This window comes from Lissotriton vulgaris, chromosome 7, assembly GCF_964263255.1.
Source record: "Lissotriton vulgaris chromosome 7, aLisVul1.2, whole genome shotgun sequence".
Classification (NCBI taxonomy): Eukaryota; Metazoa; Chordata; class Amphibia; order Caudata; family Salamandridae; genus Lissotriton; species Lissotriton vulgaris.
Window position 1 is genome coordinate 632,573,295 of NC_141695.1, and position 17,755 is coordinate 632,591,049.

The 17,755-nt window shown below is 43.4% G+C and overlaps 1 protein-coding gene across 1 annotated transcript in view; it reads left to right on the plus strand.

Moving 5' to 3' along the window:
* ACSF2 (acyl-CoA synthetase family member 2) overlaps nucleotides 1-17,755 on the plus strand; it is a 652,634-nt gene that overhangs the window by 332,703 nt on the left and 302,176 nt on the right. Inside the window, exon 8 of the mRNA XM_086930824.1 lies at nucleotides 4,925-5,073. Coding sequence (XP_086786950.1) covers nucleotides 4,925-5,073 — 149 coding nt within the window. The remainder of the gene's footprint in view (nucleotides 1-4,924; nucleotides 5,074-17,755) is intronic.

Sequence of the window (17,755 nt, forward strand, 5' to 3'; positions counted from 1 at the left end):
CTTTCCCAATTCTTGGGGAGAGGTCAGATCTGAGCCAATAAGGTATTGATGCAACAGCTGGTTCTGACAGTTATTAAGGATCTGCTCTCTCATTATAAGATTGTACAATCCTGTATAGTCTGAGACTTTCCTTCCCTGCAGCCAACCCTCCAGAGCCTTAGTGGCACAATCCACAAAATCAGTCCAGTCCTGAGTCTGAGCTTTTGGGTATCTCTGAACAACAACCTGAATTGCTCAGTGGTTAGGCCAAACCCCTCAATAAGAGCACTCTTCAGGACAGAGTAGTTTTTGGCATCCTCAGATCTAACTGTGAGGAGCCTATCCCTCCCTTTCTCAGAAAAGGAGTACCATAAAATTGCAGCCCACTGTTCTTGAGGAACCTGCTGTACCATGCAGGCTCTCTCTAGAGCAGTCATCCATTTGTGGATGTCATCCCCTTCCTTGTAAGGGGCTACAATCTTTGTCAGGTTTCTATTGTCATAGGACCTGTCTTTCTCTCTAGGAATATTGCTGCTACCAGTGGAATCTAATCCACACAACTTTTGTTCTCTTGCTAAAGCAAGTTTAGCTTGAGCCAGGGCTACCTCTTCCCTCTCTATCTGGAGTTGGACAGCCCTCATTCTGGCCCTATGCTCTTTTCTCTGGGGGGAAGTCATTCCCCTTTGAGATTCCCTTGAGACACTAGAAATATGAGAATCCCTTGCGGGAGATCTCAATCTTCTATTGCCTGAGGGAACTATGTTATAGGGTCTGGGGAGGTGCTGGCCCTCTCCATTCCCATGTAGGTCCAAGTTGGTTTGGTTAAGCCTCCCTACTAGTACCTGGTTTTCCCTCTGATTCTGATCTGACTCTTCTTCTTCTGATTCAGGGTCTACCTCCTCATATTCTGGGGGATCATCAGTCTCAGGGGGGTTCACTCCATCTCCTGCATCTAAGGGAACTGCACTCGCCTTATCTAAATCATCCTTCTCCAGGATGGCTATCAGGATGGGAATGGTAGGGTTGTGACCCTTTTTCAGCCCCCTTGAAGTGCACAAGGCACTCAAGTCTCTGTGGCTGAGGTTGTCATAGCTGGAAGTTGCCTTGGTAAGGTCAACTGTCACAGGCTGAGAGCCAGGAGCTCCCTCTGTGCCAGACATGACTGCTAGTGAGGTGTAAGTGGTGCACTTACCTACACTAAGTGTTTTCCTACTGTACCTTGCTAGTGAGTTGTAGGCAGGGTGTGCTAAGCCTTTTGATCTACAACTACTAAGTTCAGTAGAACTTAAATATGCTAAGCTTTGTTTATATGTAGCTAAGGTACTTAATGTGATCTTTCAATTTGATAAAAAATATTGCAATGGTAAAACAACAGCAAGCTCAAATCCGCACCGCTGCGCACCAATGTGAGAAGTTGGCCTGTTATATGATGTCTCCAATTCTGGGGGCACCTTGTATCTGTCCAAACAATCCCTTATGGTGTCTGGTTGTAAGTCAACCTTATAGACAAGCTATCCTAAGGGTAGCATGGGCTAAGCAGCCTTAAAGGCTTAACTCAAGAGGTCGTGCTAAGCAAGCTGTTTTACCAATCACAATCCTGTAATATCAAATGAAAGGACACCACACAAGTTATATATTATAAAAATATATGTATTTATTACTAGGATAATCCTCTGTACTCTTTATGAGTGCAGAGGCACAAGCGTTTAAACAAAAGCACAGTTAAACATATGAAAGTTGCACAATTATGGATGAGGCCGGGCGGCCACGCAAACCATATATTAAAAAAGTGGTATAAGAGAAACCAATCGAACAGTGGTTAGGCCTAGGGCCTAGGGAATCGCTGGGACCAATCGGGACTAGCAATGCTGAAGTCAGGAAAAGCCAGCGGGAATCGGGTGCAGCGCTTGAAGCACACACACGCACCAATGCAAAGTCAATGGTGCGTAAAAGTTACAAAGTTACTGTTTTAGGAACCTTCCGACTGACCTAGAAGGATGAAACTTTAGACATATACACTAGAGGTGTGTACCAGTGTAGGAACACCGGCGTTGTTGAGTTACCTTACCCACAGGAAGCGGGTGCACAGGTGCAAAGTAGTGTCGGGTTTCGTCACGCAGGTCGATGGTGCCTGAAGATGAAGATGCTGCAGGCGTCGTGAAGAGAAGGGTCCGCTGTGATCCAAGGGTGGATCGAAGACATAGATGACCTGAAAGCAGAGGGGACAGAGTCTGGGTCACTCAGCAGTGACCAGGGTGGAACCAGGAAGGAACCAGGCAATGTCGGGCGCAATCAGGTCGATGCCGAGTAGCTTCTCTCCGCTGCCACGTGGACTCTGGGGCACCGAGGATGTACAGGAGTGGATCACGAGCTGTCCCACGAAGGCTCTCGCTGTCGGCGGTGTCGGCTTCCGGATTGGAGCAAGCAAACCTTGGCGAGCGCAACCCATGCAGGATTCGAAGATCGCTTAGTACTCGGACCAGGAAGGACCTTTTCAGGTGAGCGAGGGCCAGTCCAGAGCAACCGGACTGGCGAGTCAAATTCAAAGGTTCGTCGGTACTGGGGCCACAAGCCAACGGGCAAGTGACCGGACCAAAGCGTTGAGCCAAAAAGTGCAGAAGGGCCCCACGCAGCACTCGGTGAGTGTAGAGGGGTGAGCTTCAGTGCAGGAGTGGCTCAGGGCTGGGGCTTCTCAAACCCCAATGCACAGCTTCGAGGGAGCCTCGGAAGCTGCACGGTCAGCGCCTCGTGGTCTTTCCAAGATGGCCGCCCCCACGCTTCAGGTCGCCTCCACGGGTCTCAGCTTTGCAGGGACTATGGATTGGGCTTTTAGAAGGCAGGAACGCTGGGTCTCGTCGAACTCTGTCGCTCGAGTTCCGGCGGGAACTGCAACAAAGCAAACGTTGAGGTGCTGGATGGTGCCTGTTTGCACAGGGTGGTCACTCCTTAACCACAAGGGAGATTTCTTCAGTCTTCGTTGTCGAGTAGGATGTCGAAGGGTCCAGAGTTTCGTTTCATATGTTTGTCAGGATAATCTGAATGCTTGGGCATTGTTCCCACTCTTATACCAATCTGGTGGGCTGGATTACCTGCTAGGTCCCTCCTATGGGTGGGACCCAGGAAGGGGGTGGTTACACCCCTTTCCCTTTGTCCAAGGTCGCGCTGGGACTGGGGCTGGTGAGCCCCAGAACCGGTTTGACCGGATTATGCAAGGGGAAGCCTTGTGCTCCCCAGGCACTGTCTGGTTTCTTTCAAACCTCCCTGCTACAATCCACTATCTCCTGTCTGGGGTGGTGTGACACCTCCCCGTGACAGAAAACCCTTTGTCCAGGCCTCCTCGGCTGAGTTTCGGTCAGCAGCAGGAGGTCAGACTCGTGTCTGTGGCAGAAGCGTCCATTATGTGATGCTGAGGCTCTTTTAAAATCAACCGCGTTTTAGTAAAGTAACATGTCTTCTCCCTCTAGTGGGGTGGAATGCTATCCCCGTTGACAGGACTGTCGAGGGGATAGTATTCCAAATCGTATGACACCTTACACGACATGTTTTGATAAAGCCAAACCAGAGTTAACATATAACCGCGATGGATTATAATGCACTTAATAGTATATGGTATGGCATTATCCGGAACAGCTAAGGGAATTGGTCCCGACAGCTGCAGACAGGCTCAGCTCATGCTAGAGCACCATCTCACATAAAACCAAGCACTCTGCCTCCAGGATTGTTAAGGCCTGCCATAGGAGTGACTTATAGGTTTATATGTGTCCAGATATAGGTTTAGATATAGGTATACTATATCTAAGCAAGGGGTGATTATACCACCTTGCCCCAGCTGAGTGATCAGCCAGTTCTGTCGATTTAAGTACCAGCCAGGGGTGGCAAAAGATATGCTGCAGCCCCTGGTAGGCCTTGTTGGCACCTATGCCCTGAGCACCTATAGTGCATGGTACAGGGGCTGACAAGGAGTCCAGTTCCAATTGGGTTATGTACCTATAGTACCTGTATGTGAATTTAGAGAGAGAACAGCAGGCTGTGGGTCTGATTAGCAGGCAAAACCAAGTGAAGCAAAAAGCAAAAATTTGGGGTGACCATAGGATAGCAGACCCTACTCTCCTACAAGGGCCTTACAGTGTAGTGTCAGGTTCAGGTGGGAGGGCCCCATACGGGATCTGGTTATACCTCATTTGTTTGTGATAGTTAAGGCACCTACTCTGTCAGTCAACATCACTGCCACTGTAGGAAGTAGATGAGGAAACATAAGGGAATCCAGGCCCAAATAGAAAGTTGGAATGACATTGAAGGGCGTGTAAACTTATTGCAGCATAATCATTAAGGGATGGGGAAACTTGGCTTCATATTTTTAGAATAACTTGAGACATATTGCCATGTCCAGTATGAGTAGAAATTAGGAGAAGAGAATGCTTTGAACAAGCAGAAAAATGAATCCATAGAGCACAATTCTAGAGAGCTCCTCATTATCAACGCTTCGCAAAAATGGATGCACTGGCTACCATCTTTTCCTATGGTCTATAAACTGCTGTTTTTCTGAATACCTCTTTCTTCACTTTATCTCCCTTCCATCCTCCTTCTTCCTGTCCCAGTCTTACAGTTTATTTCTGACCACCCCATGTTGTGTATGTTTGTCGCGACTGATATCCTTTTCTCCACTCTTTCATTTCTTTCATTTATTTCTCCTCTCTCCATACCCATCTTTCCTCTATAAATGTCAGCTTATTTTCAATCCCCAGCTCAGCAGTTATCCTTTCTTCCCTCTCAAATCAGGTATCCCACCCCTCTCCCATTCTCATCTCAATATTCGTTCCTCATTTTTATTACAACTTCCCTGCTTCTCTGTCCAGTACTTCGTCCACTTTCTTCACTGAAACCCAGCTCTCACACAACTGTGTCTATCTAATGTTTCTTCTTTTTTAAATACTTTGTTCTTTAGGATGTCCGGTGCGCAGTACCTGCCCCGCTGTACCATTGCTTGGCATCTGTGGGCGGTACCATGGTGATGGCCGTTCATGGCGCCACCATTGTCTTTCCATCTCCAACCTTCGAGAGCAAAGCCACGCTGGAGGCCATTGTAAAGGAAAAGTGAGTCCTTCTCTCACCATGTGATTTTTGCATGTATGTTAGAGGCCAGAACTTCGAGCTGCATATTGAGACATGGTAACCGGTGAAATCAAATGCCCATTATGCTGAAGTGTCCAGGTAGATGTAGATATCTACCTCCTTGGTGACTTGGGTGTCCCTTAGGGTTAAGGGCTACAATTGCATTTGATCTCCCTTGAATGCCAGTCAGCCCATACTGCAGTCTTATCATAAGTGTGATCCTGCCATCTTTTGCTATATAAGGAAAGGGCTGCCAGTGAGGACCTGCTTGGAATATGATGTTGTGGAACTGCTCTCTTTATCCCCCACAGCACAATGTGATGAACAGAATTGTTTGTTTGATCTGGCAGAATGAATGGAGAGGTGGCACAGAATAGGTGATGTTGAGCAGGTGACAGAGGTGAAAAAGTTGAGGAGTTCCATTTTGCTACCAAAATGAAACCCACTATTTAGGTCCAACAGGATAGGGGGGGTGGAATTAGGTGGGTGCAGTGGATGCATGGGCAAAAATTATCTTGGTCTTGGAGATGTTCAGAATGAAACTTCCATCCTGTATCTACTGGCAGAGAGTGAAGCTTGGAGTTGGTTTGTAACTGCAGAGAAGATAAATTGATTTGTTTTTAATTAAAAGATAACAGGAAATACCAGACTCGAACCACCAAGCCTTGAGACGCCAATGATATACTGGAGGGCATCACTGGTGCTCCAGTGCTGTGGAAGCCCACGTGTAGTAAGGTGGGCAGGGACCTGGAGGATCATCAGGTGTAAAAATAATATTCATGGTCAGAGAAGAGCCAGGAGGGTGCACTTCTAGTGACCTTTTGCCAAGGTGGCGAGACCAAGAATGATGAGCATGGAAGATGAATGATTGAGGTGGGCAGAGATTATGAGCTTGTAAATGTGGGTGAGTATCCTCTTGGTGTAGTGTATTGAGGAGAATCCCAAGTAGAGGGCCGGGAGAATCCCAAGTAGAGGGCCGTGGGCGGGTAGTTGGTACTGTTGCTCCAGGTTTGTTCTAGGTAAACATTTGAATGGCTATACTGGTGGTATTGCCATGGCAGTTAAATCCTGCTTCCCTGCTGAATGGAAAGCTCTGGGGCTGCCTGCCTGTGAAAGTGCCCTCTTCAAAGTAGCTTTTAGCCATCATTTTACTTTCAGCGGTATGCTCATCTACCGCCCACCTGGCAATGACTTAGTCTTTAAGTCCGCTCTTGCCGATATGGTAAGCTCCTTAGCGCTTGGTTGTGCGAATTTTAACATCATGGGTGACCTTAATATCCATTTTGATAACAGGTCGTCCACACCCATTAACACCTTGCTTGCGGATCTTGAAGCTCTTCAACTTGTCCAGCTAGTCACTCTTCCAACTCACACTGGAGGTCATATTCTCGATCCCTTTTTTTCCACTCTTGAGAGGGTGAAGGTGTCTGACCCGATGTTGATGGGATGGACGGATCATTTGCTGGTGGAAGTCTTTTGTCCTATACACGATAAGCCATTTAAACCTGTGGATAGACCAATTTTTAAAAGACATTGGCATAAGCTTAAACTTGAAGAGTTCTATAGACTACTGGAGCAGAAACCCCTGAGCGCTCTTTTGAATGTGGACCATGGGTACCAACTGTTTTGCACATGGATCTCAGACGCTCTTGACTCTCTTATACCCATGTGCTGGTCGAAAGGTCACTCGAAGGTACCCAGCCCGTGGTATAATGATTCCCTTGCAGAGCTTTAAAAAACTTGCCGGAAAGCGGAGAGGGACTGGAGAAGATCTTACGATCCCGCCTTGAAAACCCTGTACTTTGCCAAACTTAAGTCCTATCACAGGGCAATCTGCAGAACACGGGCCGCATTCTATGCTCAGGAATTTCAAGCCAGCACCAACCCCTCTAAATTAATATTCAAGGTCTTGAAAGACCTTATGAATAAAAGAGCTACTTCGGCAGAGATCTGCACTGACTCCCATTGCGAGAATCTGGCAACCTTCTTTCTGGAGAAAGTGCAGAAAATATACCGAGGATTTGACTTGTATCGGCCGGATCCAGAGTTAGTTGACCCTAATTCCTTGGGGTATGAGACTTTGACCTTCTTACCTGATCTGTCTACTGAGGCTTTTGACAAACTTAGCCTCAGCGTTAAATCAGGCTCTCCCCTGGATCCGCTGAAGCCAGCTCTTATTAATACGCTTTCCCCGCTGTGTCGAGCCCCAATACTCACTTTAATCAACATGTCGTTGTCAACTGGGACGGTCCCCTCCTCGTGGAAGCAGGCGGTAGTTACCCCAATCTTGAAAAAGGCAAATTCTGACCCCCTTTTGCCTGAGAACTACCGCCCCATATCTCTCCTGCCTTGGACTGCTAAAGTTACCGAAGCCCATGTTAACTCGATCTTGTCTGATCACCTTGTCCGTAATCAGATACTGGACTCCAGCCAAAATGGCTTTCGGCCAGGACACAGTACCGAGACCGCTTTGCTCTATATCATCGAGCATCTACGCCTGGTGCTTGACTCCGGACGTACGGCAGCGCTCCTGCTATTAGAGCTGAGCGCTGCTTTCGATACTGTGTCCCACCATATACTGATTCAACGCCTAGAGGAAGCTGGAGTAGCAGGTACCGCTCTTCAGTGGTTTCGATCTTTTCTTTCTGATCGAACCTTTAAAGTGGCAATACCACCCTGCCAATCCACCATTCATCCCTTGGGCCTGGGGGTCCCACAGGGCTCCTCGTTGAGCCCCACCTTGTTCAACCTCTACGTGAAACCGCTAGCTGCAGTCGTCAAACAGTGGGGTTTGACGATGACCTCATATGCGGACGACACGCAGCTGGCGGTGACACTGAGTGGAGACCCAGAAGTGGAGGCCCCCAGATTCCGAGCTGGACTTGTGGCAGTAGCAAGTTGGCTTCGTACCAACTGCTTACAGTTGAATGCCACCAAAACTGAAGTGTTGGTCCTGGGGAAACATGCTGAGCTATGGGGAGACCAGTGGTGGCCTCCAGAGCTGGGTATTATTCCTATCCCAGCTTCCGAAGTGAAAAACCTAGGAATTTGGCTGGATCCTGCGCTCACCTTCACAGGCCACACGAAGAAGGTTGCAGCACCCTGCTACGGTATTTTGCGCGGCATAAGGCCGGTCTTGAAATATTTCGACCCTCCCACTCGGCAGCTCGTGGTCCAAGCCTCGATTTTATCCCGGCTGGACTACGGAAGTGCGCTGATGCTAGGGGTAAACCAGGCTGAGGCATCCAGGCTTCAAAGGGTTCAAAATGCCGCGGCGCGGGCCATTGTTCGGTTTCGGGCACCATCTTGGCCCTACATTGGTTACCGGTCAGACAGAGGATCAAGTTTAAAGCGCTTTGTCTGGCCTTTAAAATCATAAAACTTTCTTCACCGCCGGCTCTTGCCAATTTGATCATCCCCTACATCCCTTCGAGATCTTTAAGATCAGAGGCTCTTCATCTGGCAGTCTGCCCCCGCTTCAAACTCAGCAGAATGGGTGGCCGCTCCTACCGGGTGCTTGCTGCGGGGCTGTGGAACTCGCTCCCGGTACACATCCGAGCTCTGAACGATCTGTCCACTTTCAGGCGCGCTATTAAAACTTTCCTGTTCCCTGTTTCCGAGTAGCCGCCCCCCCCCCTTATATTTTCATTCTGTGTGTTATGTTATGGTACCTGTCTAAGCGCCAGGACGCCCCTTTGCTGGGGCAGCTGTGCGCTATAAAAATAACATTAACATAACATAACATAACATAACATTAACATAACATACTGATGTATGGAGTAGGAAGAGAGAAACGGTACTTGTTGGTCTAGAAGGGTCAACAGATGGGTATCTTTTTAGTATTGGGATAACAAGGGTAATTTTGGGACATGCAAGTCAGCAGTGAGTCGGGATTAGTGAAGAGACATCAGATTTGAGTGGGGTGAGATTGTGACTGTCTTGTGGTGGTCAGGAAGGACGCAGGGGGGTTTAACTCATTGGAGAATGGCAGTGCGTTTAGCTGGACAATAAGGAGAGATGGTCGACAGGGAGGAATGGATACAGTGCGTAATTGCTGTAAAGAGGAGACTTTAGCAAGGAGAATAGGAATGTCCTGCTCATTTGGATTCTCCAAGGAGGACAGTTATCTCTCAATATAGGTAAGAGATAACATTCTCTGAAGTTAATTGATTTCAATAGCAGCCCAGCGCTGTACAGTTCATGAAGTGAATGTTGATGGATCGCTTATAGGTTAACGTATTGACATTAAAGGGTGGAGTTTCATATGGTTGTATCCAATCCATTTGACACCCCCAGATCTCTATGGCTGCATTGATTCCCTGCTCCAAGGCCTGTAATGGGTAACAATTGTTTTTGGTCTCAAAAAGCACACACTTCCAAATTAGTTATTGGCACTGAACAAAACTATGTTGTGTGCCGATATGCTCCTCAATCTTCATAGAGCATTCTGGGGAGCATTATGTATAGCCTCATATTGCTAAAGTTTGAAACCGTGTGTATACATTTTTTTAAGTAGTGCAGTCATAATTTACATTTACTTAGAGCGCTCACCCTTACAATAAAGGTTTTAAATTAATTAACCATAAATACAAATTTGAACAGCATTAACATATGCAAACAAATATTAACTTAACTGCAGGCAGTGCCCTTCACTGACCTTTAATGTGGTACTGCAAACTGGCAACCAAAGGGTTTGTGCTGCAGGGGGTTGGGCCTACTTGCCCCAAGGACATAATACACAATAAAACGTGTTGCCCTTGACCCCAAACAATATGTCCTGGGCGTCGGGCTATAGGAATTCAACATCCCTGAGTTTCAATTGCAATATCATTAATTATTTGGTTACAACTATATTCATCATAGAAATCATTAGAACACAAACATTATTTATCAAAATTGCACATTAGAGAAAAAATGGACAACCTCAACTCTCTCTGTAACACATAGGCATACCTAAGTCAAATGGGCCTAATAATGAAAAATATCCTCAGTAGCAACAGCCCTATAGACAAATATAAATATGTTCCCCATATCCCCCACGATTTTAAAGCCTAAAAGGTTTTATTAAAAAAATCACAACCTATTAATAAATTCTACAAATTCAGCATGGTGGATCGTGGTTGGTGTTGCGTTGACAAGGCAGAAATAGCAATGTAATTTTTTTAATCTTTAGCACTTATCTATTTCTTAATGTAAGAGAAATCTTCCACATACTCTCTCAGCAGCAGCACTCTGGAGATGTTCCGCAAAAAAGAAAACATTTCTTACACAATGGCTCATAGAATTAACAAACCTTCAATGGAACTTCCAGCTCAATTCCTTGAATATGATACTTAGGGTACACAATTGTACGTTCATTCAACAATACACACTTCCTAACATAATTGTTCATCTTTGTATCCTTTTTTTCTTCAGTTCAAGTGATTTTATTGAAAAGCAAACAAGGTGACCATACAAAGTAATTAGTATGAGTTTTGCAACATAACAATCCAAATTTTTCGCTTAGAAAGTAAAGGAATTGGACTAATAATACATAAGAGATAATATAAATGTACATAGAATGAAAATAAAAGAAAAAATTATGGGACGATCAGGGAGTTAGGGTGGTTTGGGAACCTCCTTTTGAGATGGTGTTGGCAAGAAACATCTTTTGGCGCTATCATCAATAAATGTTGTAACAGGTGACCACATGTCAGCACGTTTTGTAACCATTTGAGGTGGATATACAAAGACAGTGTCTAATCTATGATTATGGTAAACATTGTACCACCAGGCTCTGTATTAAATTTTTGAAGAGTCTTTCCAATTGACAGTAATTTGTTGAAAAGCAATTGATAATAGTAAATCAATAATCTTGACATTAAGTGGAACCCCATCCCAGATAGAAGAGAGGCTTCCCAAGATGTTATGAATGAAGGAAAAAAAAAAACTTATGCCCAGATGCATCAAGCATTTTTGCAGTCGGGAACGGTGCGATTCCTTAAAATCGGCCGTTTGCGACTCCAAAAATGCTTTTTGATATGCATCATTAGTTTTTGTACAAATTCGCTAATTTTGCGAATTTCTTAAATGCGATTGCATTTAAGGAATCGCAATTTTGCGATTCCTTAAATGGAATGCATCATTGTTAAAAAAATAGCGAATTTTAAAATTGCAAGTGCAAATTACCACGAGTTTGAACCTCGTGGTAATTTGCAAAATTGTTTAAAAAAGCACAAAAATGCATTTTTCAAACTGTTAAGTTACAGACACACATGTCCTTAGGACATGTGTGTCTGTAACTTACATGTAAAAGTGCATTTCATGGGTGCAGGGGGGGGTCCTTTGGACCCCCCTCTCCACCCTTGAAATGCTTTGTTGAATTGCGATTTTAAAATTGCGAATTCGCAATTTCCATTCATTCCTATGGGCATTTCAGCCCATAGGAATGAATGGGAATTGCGAATTCGCAATTTCAAAATCACATTTTTTATGCGATTCGGTAAAAATTGCGATTTTTACCGAATTGCAAAAAAAATGCGAAAATAATGATGCATACCATTTTGCGAATCCTAATTTGCGATTCGGTAATTTTCGCAAATTAGGACTCGCAAAAAAGTACTTTGATGCATCTGGGCATTAGTACCATAAATCAAGTTAACTTGTAACCAAACTTGCTTCCAAAAAGTGTGTACCTGAGGGCAAGTGAATAACATATGGAAGAGGTCGGCATTAGGAGAGGAGCAAGTCCAACATATATCCGGAGTGGTGGAGAAACGCTTACATAGAATGGCTGGTGTGAATAAAAGTCTTTTGTAGACAAAAATAGTGTTTGTGTGGTATTAGCTGCTCTAGAGGTTTTGCGTAGTTTGGACCAAATGTCTTTCCAAAGTGAGAGTGGCCAACACACCGCAAAGTCTTTTTCCCAAGCTTCCTCAGTTTTCATTTTCTGTCTGTCAATAGGAATACCTTGTAAGTGTTTGTAAATAGTTGAGGCATTGGGTATTGTCATTAACAGGGTATGAAGTCGTAAAGAGGGGTTTGAGTTGTTAGAGGCAACAGGTATGATAGGGAGTTGTGAATAAGTTTCCAAGATAGTTTTTTTAAGTATAATGTATTTATGGATAAAGGAATTTGGAAGATTAAAAGTCTGCTTGAGTCTGGTAAAAGGCAAAAACTCTGAATCCGAGAACAACTGATTAATCCAAATCAAGCCTCTCTCTCTCTCCATGTCTTCCAATAAAAGGGCCTATTATGGATTATTACATGTTTATTGTGCCAAATAGTTGAATGTAAAACGGGGTCTTCGGAGTTAAGGAAATGGTCAGGAGGTAGGTCAAGCTATCTGGCCGTATATTTTAGTATAGGGGTGGAGATGGATTGCGGCTTACGTGAGAAGGAGAGATATTCATTAAATAAATAAGGAGTTAAAAATGAACGTTCAATTGAAGTCCAGAGGGGCCATTCATCTTCAGAATCAAGAAACCATAGAGAAGCCTGACGTAATAATAAAGCTTTGTGGTACGCCTGAAAATCTGGGAAGTTAACTCCCTCCTCAGTTTTAGGGCGTATCAGTTTTAATAAAGACATTCAAGGTTTCTTATTGTTCCATAAGAAGGAGGATAATGTAGAATTGATTTTTGTGATTACCTTGAAAGAAATGGAGATTGGGATTGTATATAAAACTATGGGTGATAACATAATTTATATGGTATCTAGGTGACCCCACCAGGACAAATAGAGGGGCTGCCACTTAGAAGTAAGCTCTGAGATCTTTTGATGACAAGTACTCATACATAATACTACTGTTTCAGGGATGGAAGGCGTAAATTGCAAACCTCAGTATTTAATATGGTTTGGACTCCATTTAAACTGAGAAGCCTGATATTGTGAGCTGACAGTAAATTTTGTTAATGGTAGTATTTTGCATTTGTCATTATTTAATTTATAACCGGAGATGAGTGAATAGGATTTCACCACATCTAGAAAGGTCGGAATTGAGACTTCTGGCTTAGATAGAAAAAGCAGAATATCATCAGCGTAACCTGCAAGTTTAATCTGAACGTTCGATGTTTGGAAGCTATAAATATTTGGATTTTGATGCAACTTGGAAAGGAATGGCTCTAGGGCTAAGTTGAAAACAAAAGGTGAGAGATGACAACCCTGGCGTACTCCTCTGCTTAAGTTAAAAGATTAAGAAATTAAGCCATTAGGACAAACTGCAGCTCTCGGATTAGAATAGAGGAGCGATAATAAGTTTACTAATTTAGGGCCAAAACCAAACCATTCAAGAGTATAAAAGAAGTATTTCCATTCAACTCCTATCAAAAGCCTTTTCGGCGTCCAGAGCAATTGCCGCTAGTGAATGATCAAGATGAGAAGATTTGGAAAGGATATCAAAGAAGAGCCTTGTATTATCTGTGATGACTCGTCCCTTGACTAAACCAAATTGCTTCTTTCCTAGTAAATTTGGTAGGTAAGAGTAAAGATGTATGGCCAAAGCTTTGGAAAAAATGTTATAGTCCATATTGACCAACTAGATCGGTCTGTAATTTTTACAATGTTTAGGGTCTTTACCGTCTTTGGAATAAGACAGATGTGGGCTTCAGAGAATGAACCAGAAGAGTGATTAGAAGCAGAAAAGACATTTATAAGTGAGTGCAATTTGGGTATCAAAAATTTTGAGAAATGAGTATAACATTCAACGGTAAAACCATCCGGGCCGGGAGCTTTGTCTTTTTTAAGTTTCTGAAGGGCTATTAGAAGTTCATGTTGAGAGAGGTCTGATTCTAAGGGGGAAAGATCCAAAGGAGTGGGTTTAGATTTTTGGATGTCTGAAAAGAAGTGCGACAATTGATGATCTGTGGGTTGAGTTTCTGATGAGTATAAAGATTTGTAGAAGAGAGAGAATTCATCTAAAATTTCTGTATCTTTAAATTTTAGAACTGAATGCTCATCAAAGATAGATTCAATATTTACCTTGTTTTGGCGGATCTTTAAGTAATTGGCCAAGATTTTCCCTGCTTTGCTCTTAACTCCATAGAATTTTGCGCTTGATTTTAATAAATAGGGGGAAGCATCTTCTGTAGACTTTTTGTTGAATTGTAACTTAGCTTTAATGAGATGTTTTAAAGAGGGAGAATGTCAAAACCAATTGAAATGGGTGCATGGCTGAAAGGAGGATAGGGCCAATATCTGCACATGTGAGGGATTGGGAAATGTTTTGGGATACAAAAACGTAATCAATTCTTGATTGGGTATGATGGGTTGGAGACTAAAAAGAATACTCTGACAGTTGGGTTGCATAGACGCCAAGCGTCAAGCAGTTTGTGTTGATGTATGGCATGAGTAAAAGATTTATGTGACTTGTTGGGTATGAAGGATACTTTTGAGTTCCTGTCTAAGAAGGGGTCTCGCACCTGGTTACAGTCACCTGCCATAATAAAATTATCTTCAATGCATTGGGGAATATATTTGGCCAGGGCAGACCAAAAGGAAGAGTTACCTCCTGAAGGTGCATAAACATTGAGAAGAAAGACCGCAACACCCTTTAGTGATAGTTTTACAATGATCCACCTCCCTTCACCATCTGATTCTTGTGATAAGAACGTGAATGTTAAAGGTTTACAACATAATATTGCCACTCCATTCCATTTACCATCCCCAGAAGAAAAGTAAGTCTCACCCACCCAGCCTCTTTTCAGTTTCATAGATTCAGTATCTGTAAGGTGAGTTTCTTGTAAGAACTCAATGTCAGCATTTAACTCTTTGTGTCTAAAATGGGAGAATGCAAACCCCTGATGTTCCATGAGACTAATTTAAATGACATGAGGTACTAAAGTGAAATGATAAAAACAGCATGAAACAGTAGACCAATTCAGTAAATTAAGTAGAAAACCAACAATAGAATAATCCAAGCATGTAATCTAGAAGTCCAACTCATTGCAAAAGCATTGTATAACCTTAAAAGAGAAAAAGGAAAGAAGAAATCTTAGAATAAGTTTAAAACCATGAGAAATTTAGGAAAGATCGGAACAAAAGTGAGAGAAAGTGTCAGAAAGAGAAATAAAGAAAATCATGATTAAGACAACAGAGTCTAATTTCCTACAGGAGTATTGTTTAGCATTACGAAATGTAGAATGGGAGGGTAAGAGAAAGAAGAGTTCAACGCATGAAGAGAGGAAAATAGATAAAAGCAAAAAACTAAATAGGAGAAGGAATAGAGGATTGGATTGCATTATGTAGAGCAGAAGACAAAAAGAGTAATAAACTTGGGAACTGATGACACGGAAATTAAGCATAATATCAAAGTCACCATATTGGAAATAAAGGGAAAACTGTGAGACACAACAAAGAACAAAAACAAGACAAGAAACATACTTACAATGAGGGAATACAAATCGAGGGTGGGTGGAACCACGAGAGACATGCGGAGCTTCAGGTAAGGATCGGGATATCCAAGGAGGGGACACGCCAAACCCTGAACAGCACTTTTAGACAAAGAAGAAAACTAATCCTGCGCAAAAAATAATGTAGACCCGGACCACGAAATCCGCTGAATTGCCTTAGCAGCCGTCAAGACTCTTAGTAGATCTGTGCATTCTAAGAAGTAGAGGATAACACCTCTGGGTCTTTGCGAAAAAGAGGAATTACTGGAAATCCGACCAAGTCTATGATCGCGCTAAATGTTCAGAGACACATCCTCGGGCAAGTGCAAGATTTTGGGGAGAAACGATTTGAAGAAGGTAATAGGGTCTGGTCCTTCGACTCCTTCATTCAGACCATAAATACGTAGGTTGTTTCTTCTATTACGATTTTCTAAGTCTTCAACCTGTTTTTAGAGTGTTGAGACTTGCGACTGCATGAAAGAAACTGTTTGGGAGGTTTAATCTAAAGATAAAACTTTGTGTTCCACCGCTGCAATTCTAGAATCAGGTTGTGACCAACTGTCTGAAAGTAATTGCAACTTGGAATTAGTTTCCTCCATAAAGGGTCTCAGAGCCCTTATTTCTTGCAGCAACAGGTCCATGGACACTGGAGATCCTGGCTTGGGTGGAGATGGAGGATCCTGCTTCAGGCGTTTCACATTGGACTTGCCTGGTGTAGACTTCGATTGATACATTGCGATAGTATTGCTCTCCGACTCAGAAGATCCAGAATCCTCCAATTCTGAAAGCTCAGAAAATAGTTTCTAGCTTTTAATAAAAACACGTTTAGGTTTAGTTGTAGAAGAAGAAGAGCCTTTCATTCTGCCCATTATTTATTTATTAAAACCGTAGGGTGGAAGTCATGTGGCAATTGAGCGTGGTACAGTAAAGGAGAAAACATATGAGGTGCGTGATGAAAGGAAAATACAAGTTATATCACATTCCAAATAATAATTGGCATCATCATGCACAAAGGATGCTACAGCCACCACTGTGGATAAATTGTACTAGTATTAGGGCATAGATTACCTTCAAATGTAATACTGAAATGCTCCTGTTATACTGTTTAGAATTGGAGAACAGGAAGATTATCTGGGTATGCCACACTTGTGCAACAATGCATTAATGTAGACAGGCTGGACATATTCACCTTCATGTTCTCTGAGGGGAAGACCGCATGTCATCTAAAATGGCGTCCTTAATAATGCTGGATCAGGAGAAAGAAAATAACATAGAAAAGCATATTTTCTCCAATATGCAAGAAGCCTTCACAGACGTGCAGGAATGGGCTTCACAGATGAGGTGCTGGAGAAGCAATTATTGTAGCATTGAATTCGCCCGAAGTGAAAACAGAGAAGCACCGCTTCCACGCATTCCACAGTTAAAATGGCTGCCGCGATATTGCGTACTCGCCATCAGACATCTTCGAGCTAATGCTGCCAAATGAAGGTGAGCTGCCGGTTAAAAGTATGCGCGATCAGCGCCGGGGGCCTTCACATACGGGGGATGCTGTCTGGCTGCGTGACAGACGGTCCTTGTGCGCGTTTCCCCATCCTCGGTTCGGAGCCTCACACGGTTGCCGCCATGTCGTCCGGGCGCCAGGCCACGCCCTCCATCTTTGTATCCTTGATGTCATTCATTTGGTGCTCTGCGGAAAACAAGAGGAGAGATTGTTTGCACCGGGACACTGATTGGGAGGGGGTTAAGCAAGACTGAGATGAGCAGTACACCATAAACTGCATCTATAATAAAATAATTGGCATCTCATGAAAATGTGGCATAACTACTTCACAGTATTTGTTACATTTCAAAGTCACTCAGTAAATGAGTTTGAAGTGCAACGTCGTTAATTAATCATTTATGACTATGCAGCATTAATCCACCAATTTTCAAAAATTATTTTCACCCGATATTATATATTTGCACATGGCTTAAAAAAGCTACTTCGCAGCTCAAGATTTGACTCTCTACAGCTTTGATTATTTCCTTATTAGAGGGGATAGTAAGATTATAAAAGAACAGGGAATCCGAATTACTTCCTCAGATAAATGAAGGTAGCACAGACGCACATGCTGTGGTCTTTCCTGCCCTCTATTGTTGTTTTGGGATTATGGCAACTTTTGTTTCGTTTTTGGGCATTTGTGGAATCACTGGATAATTTACTCTGAATCACAGTGCACTGCATAGGGAGCCCGACTCCATTTTAGATAAATTCGTTTCTGCCACTGGGGCTAGAAGGGTTTCTTAGCACTATTTAA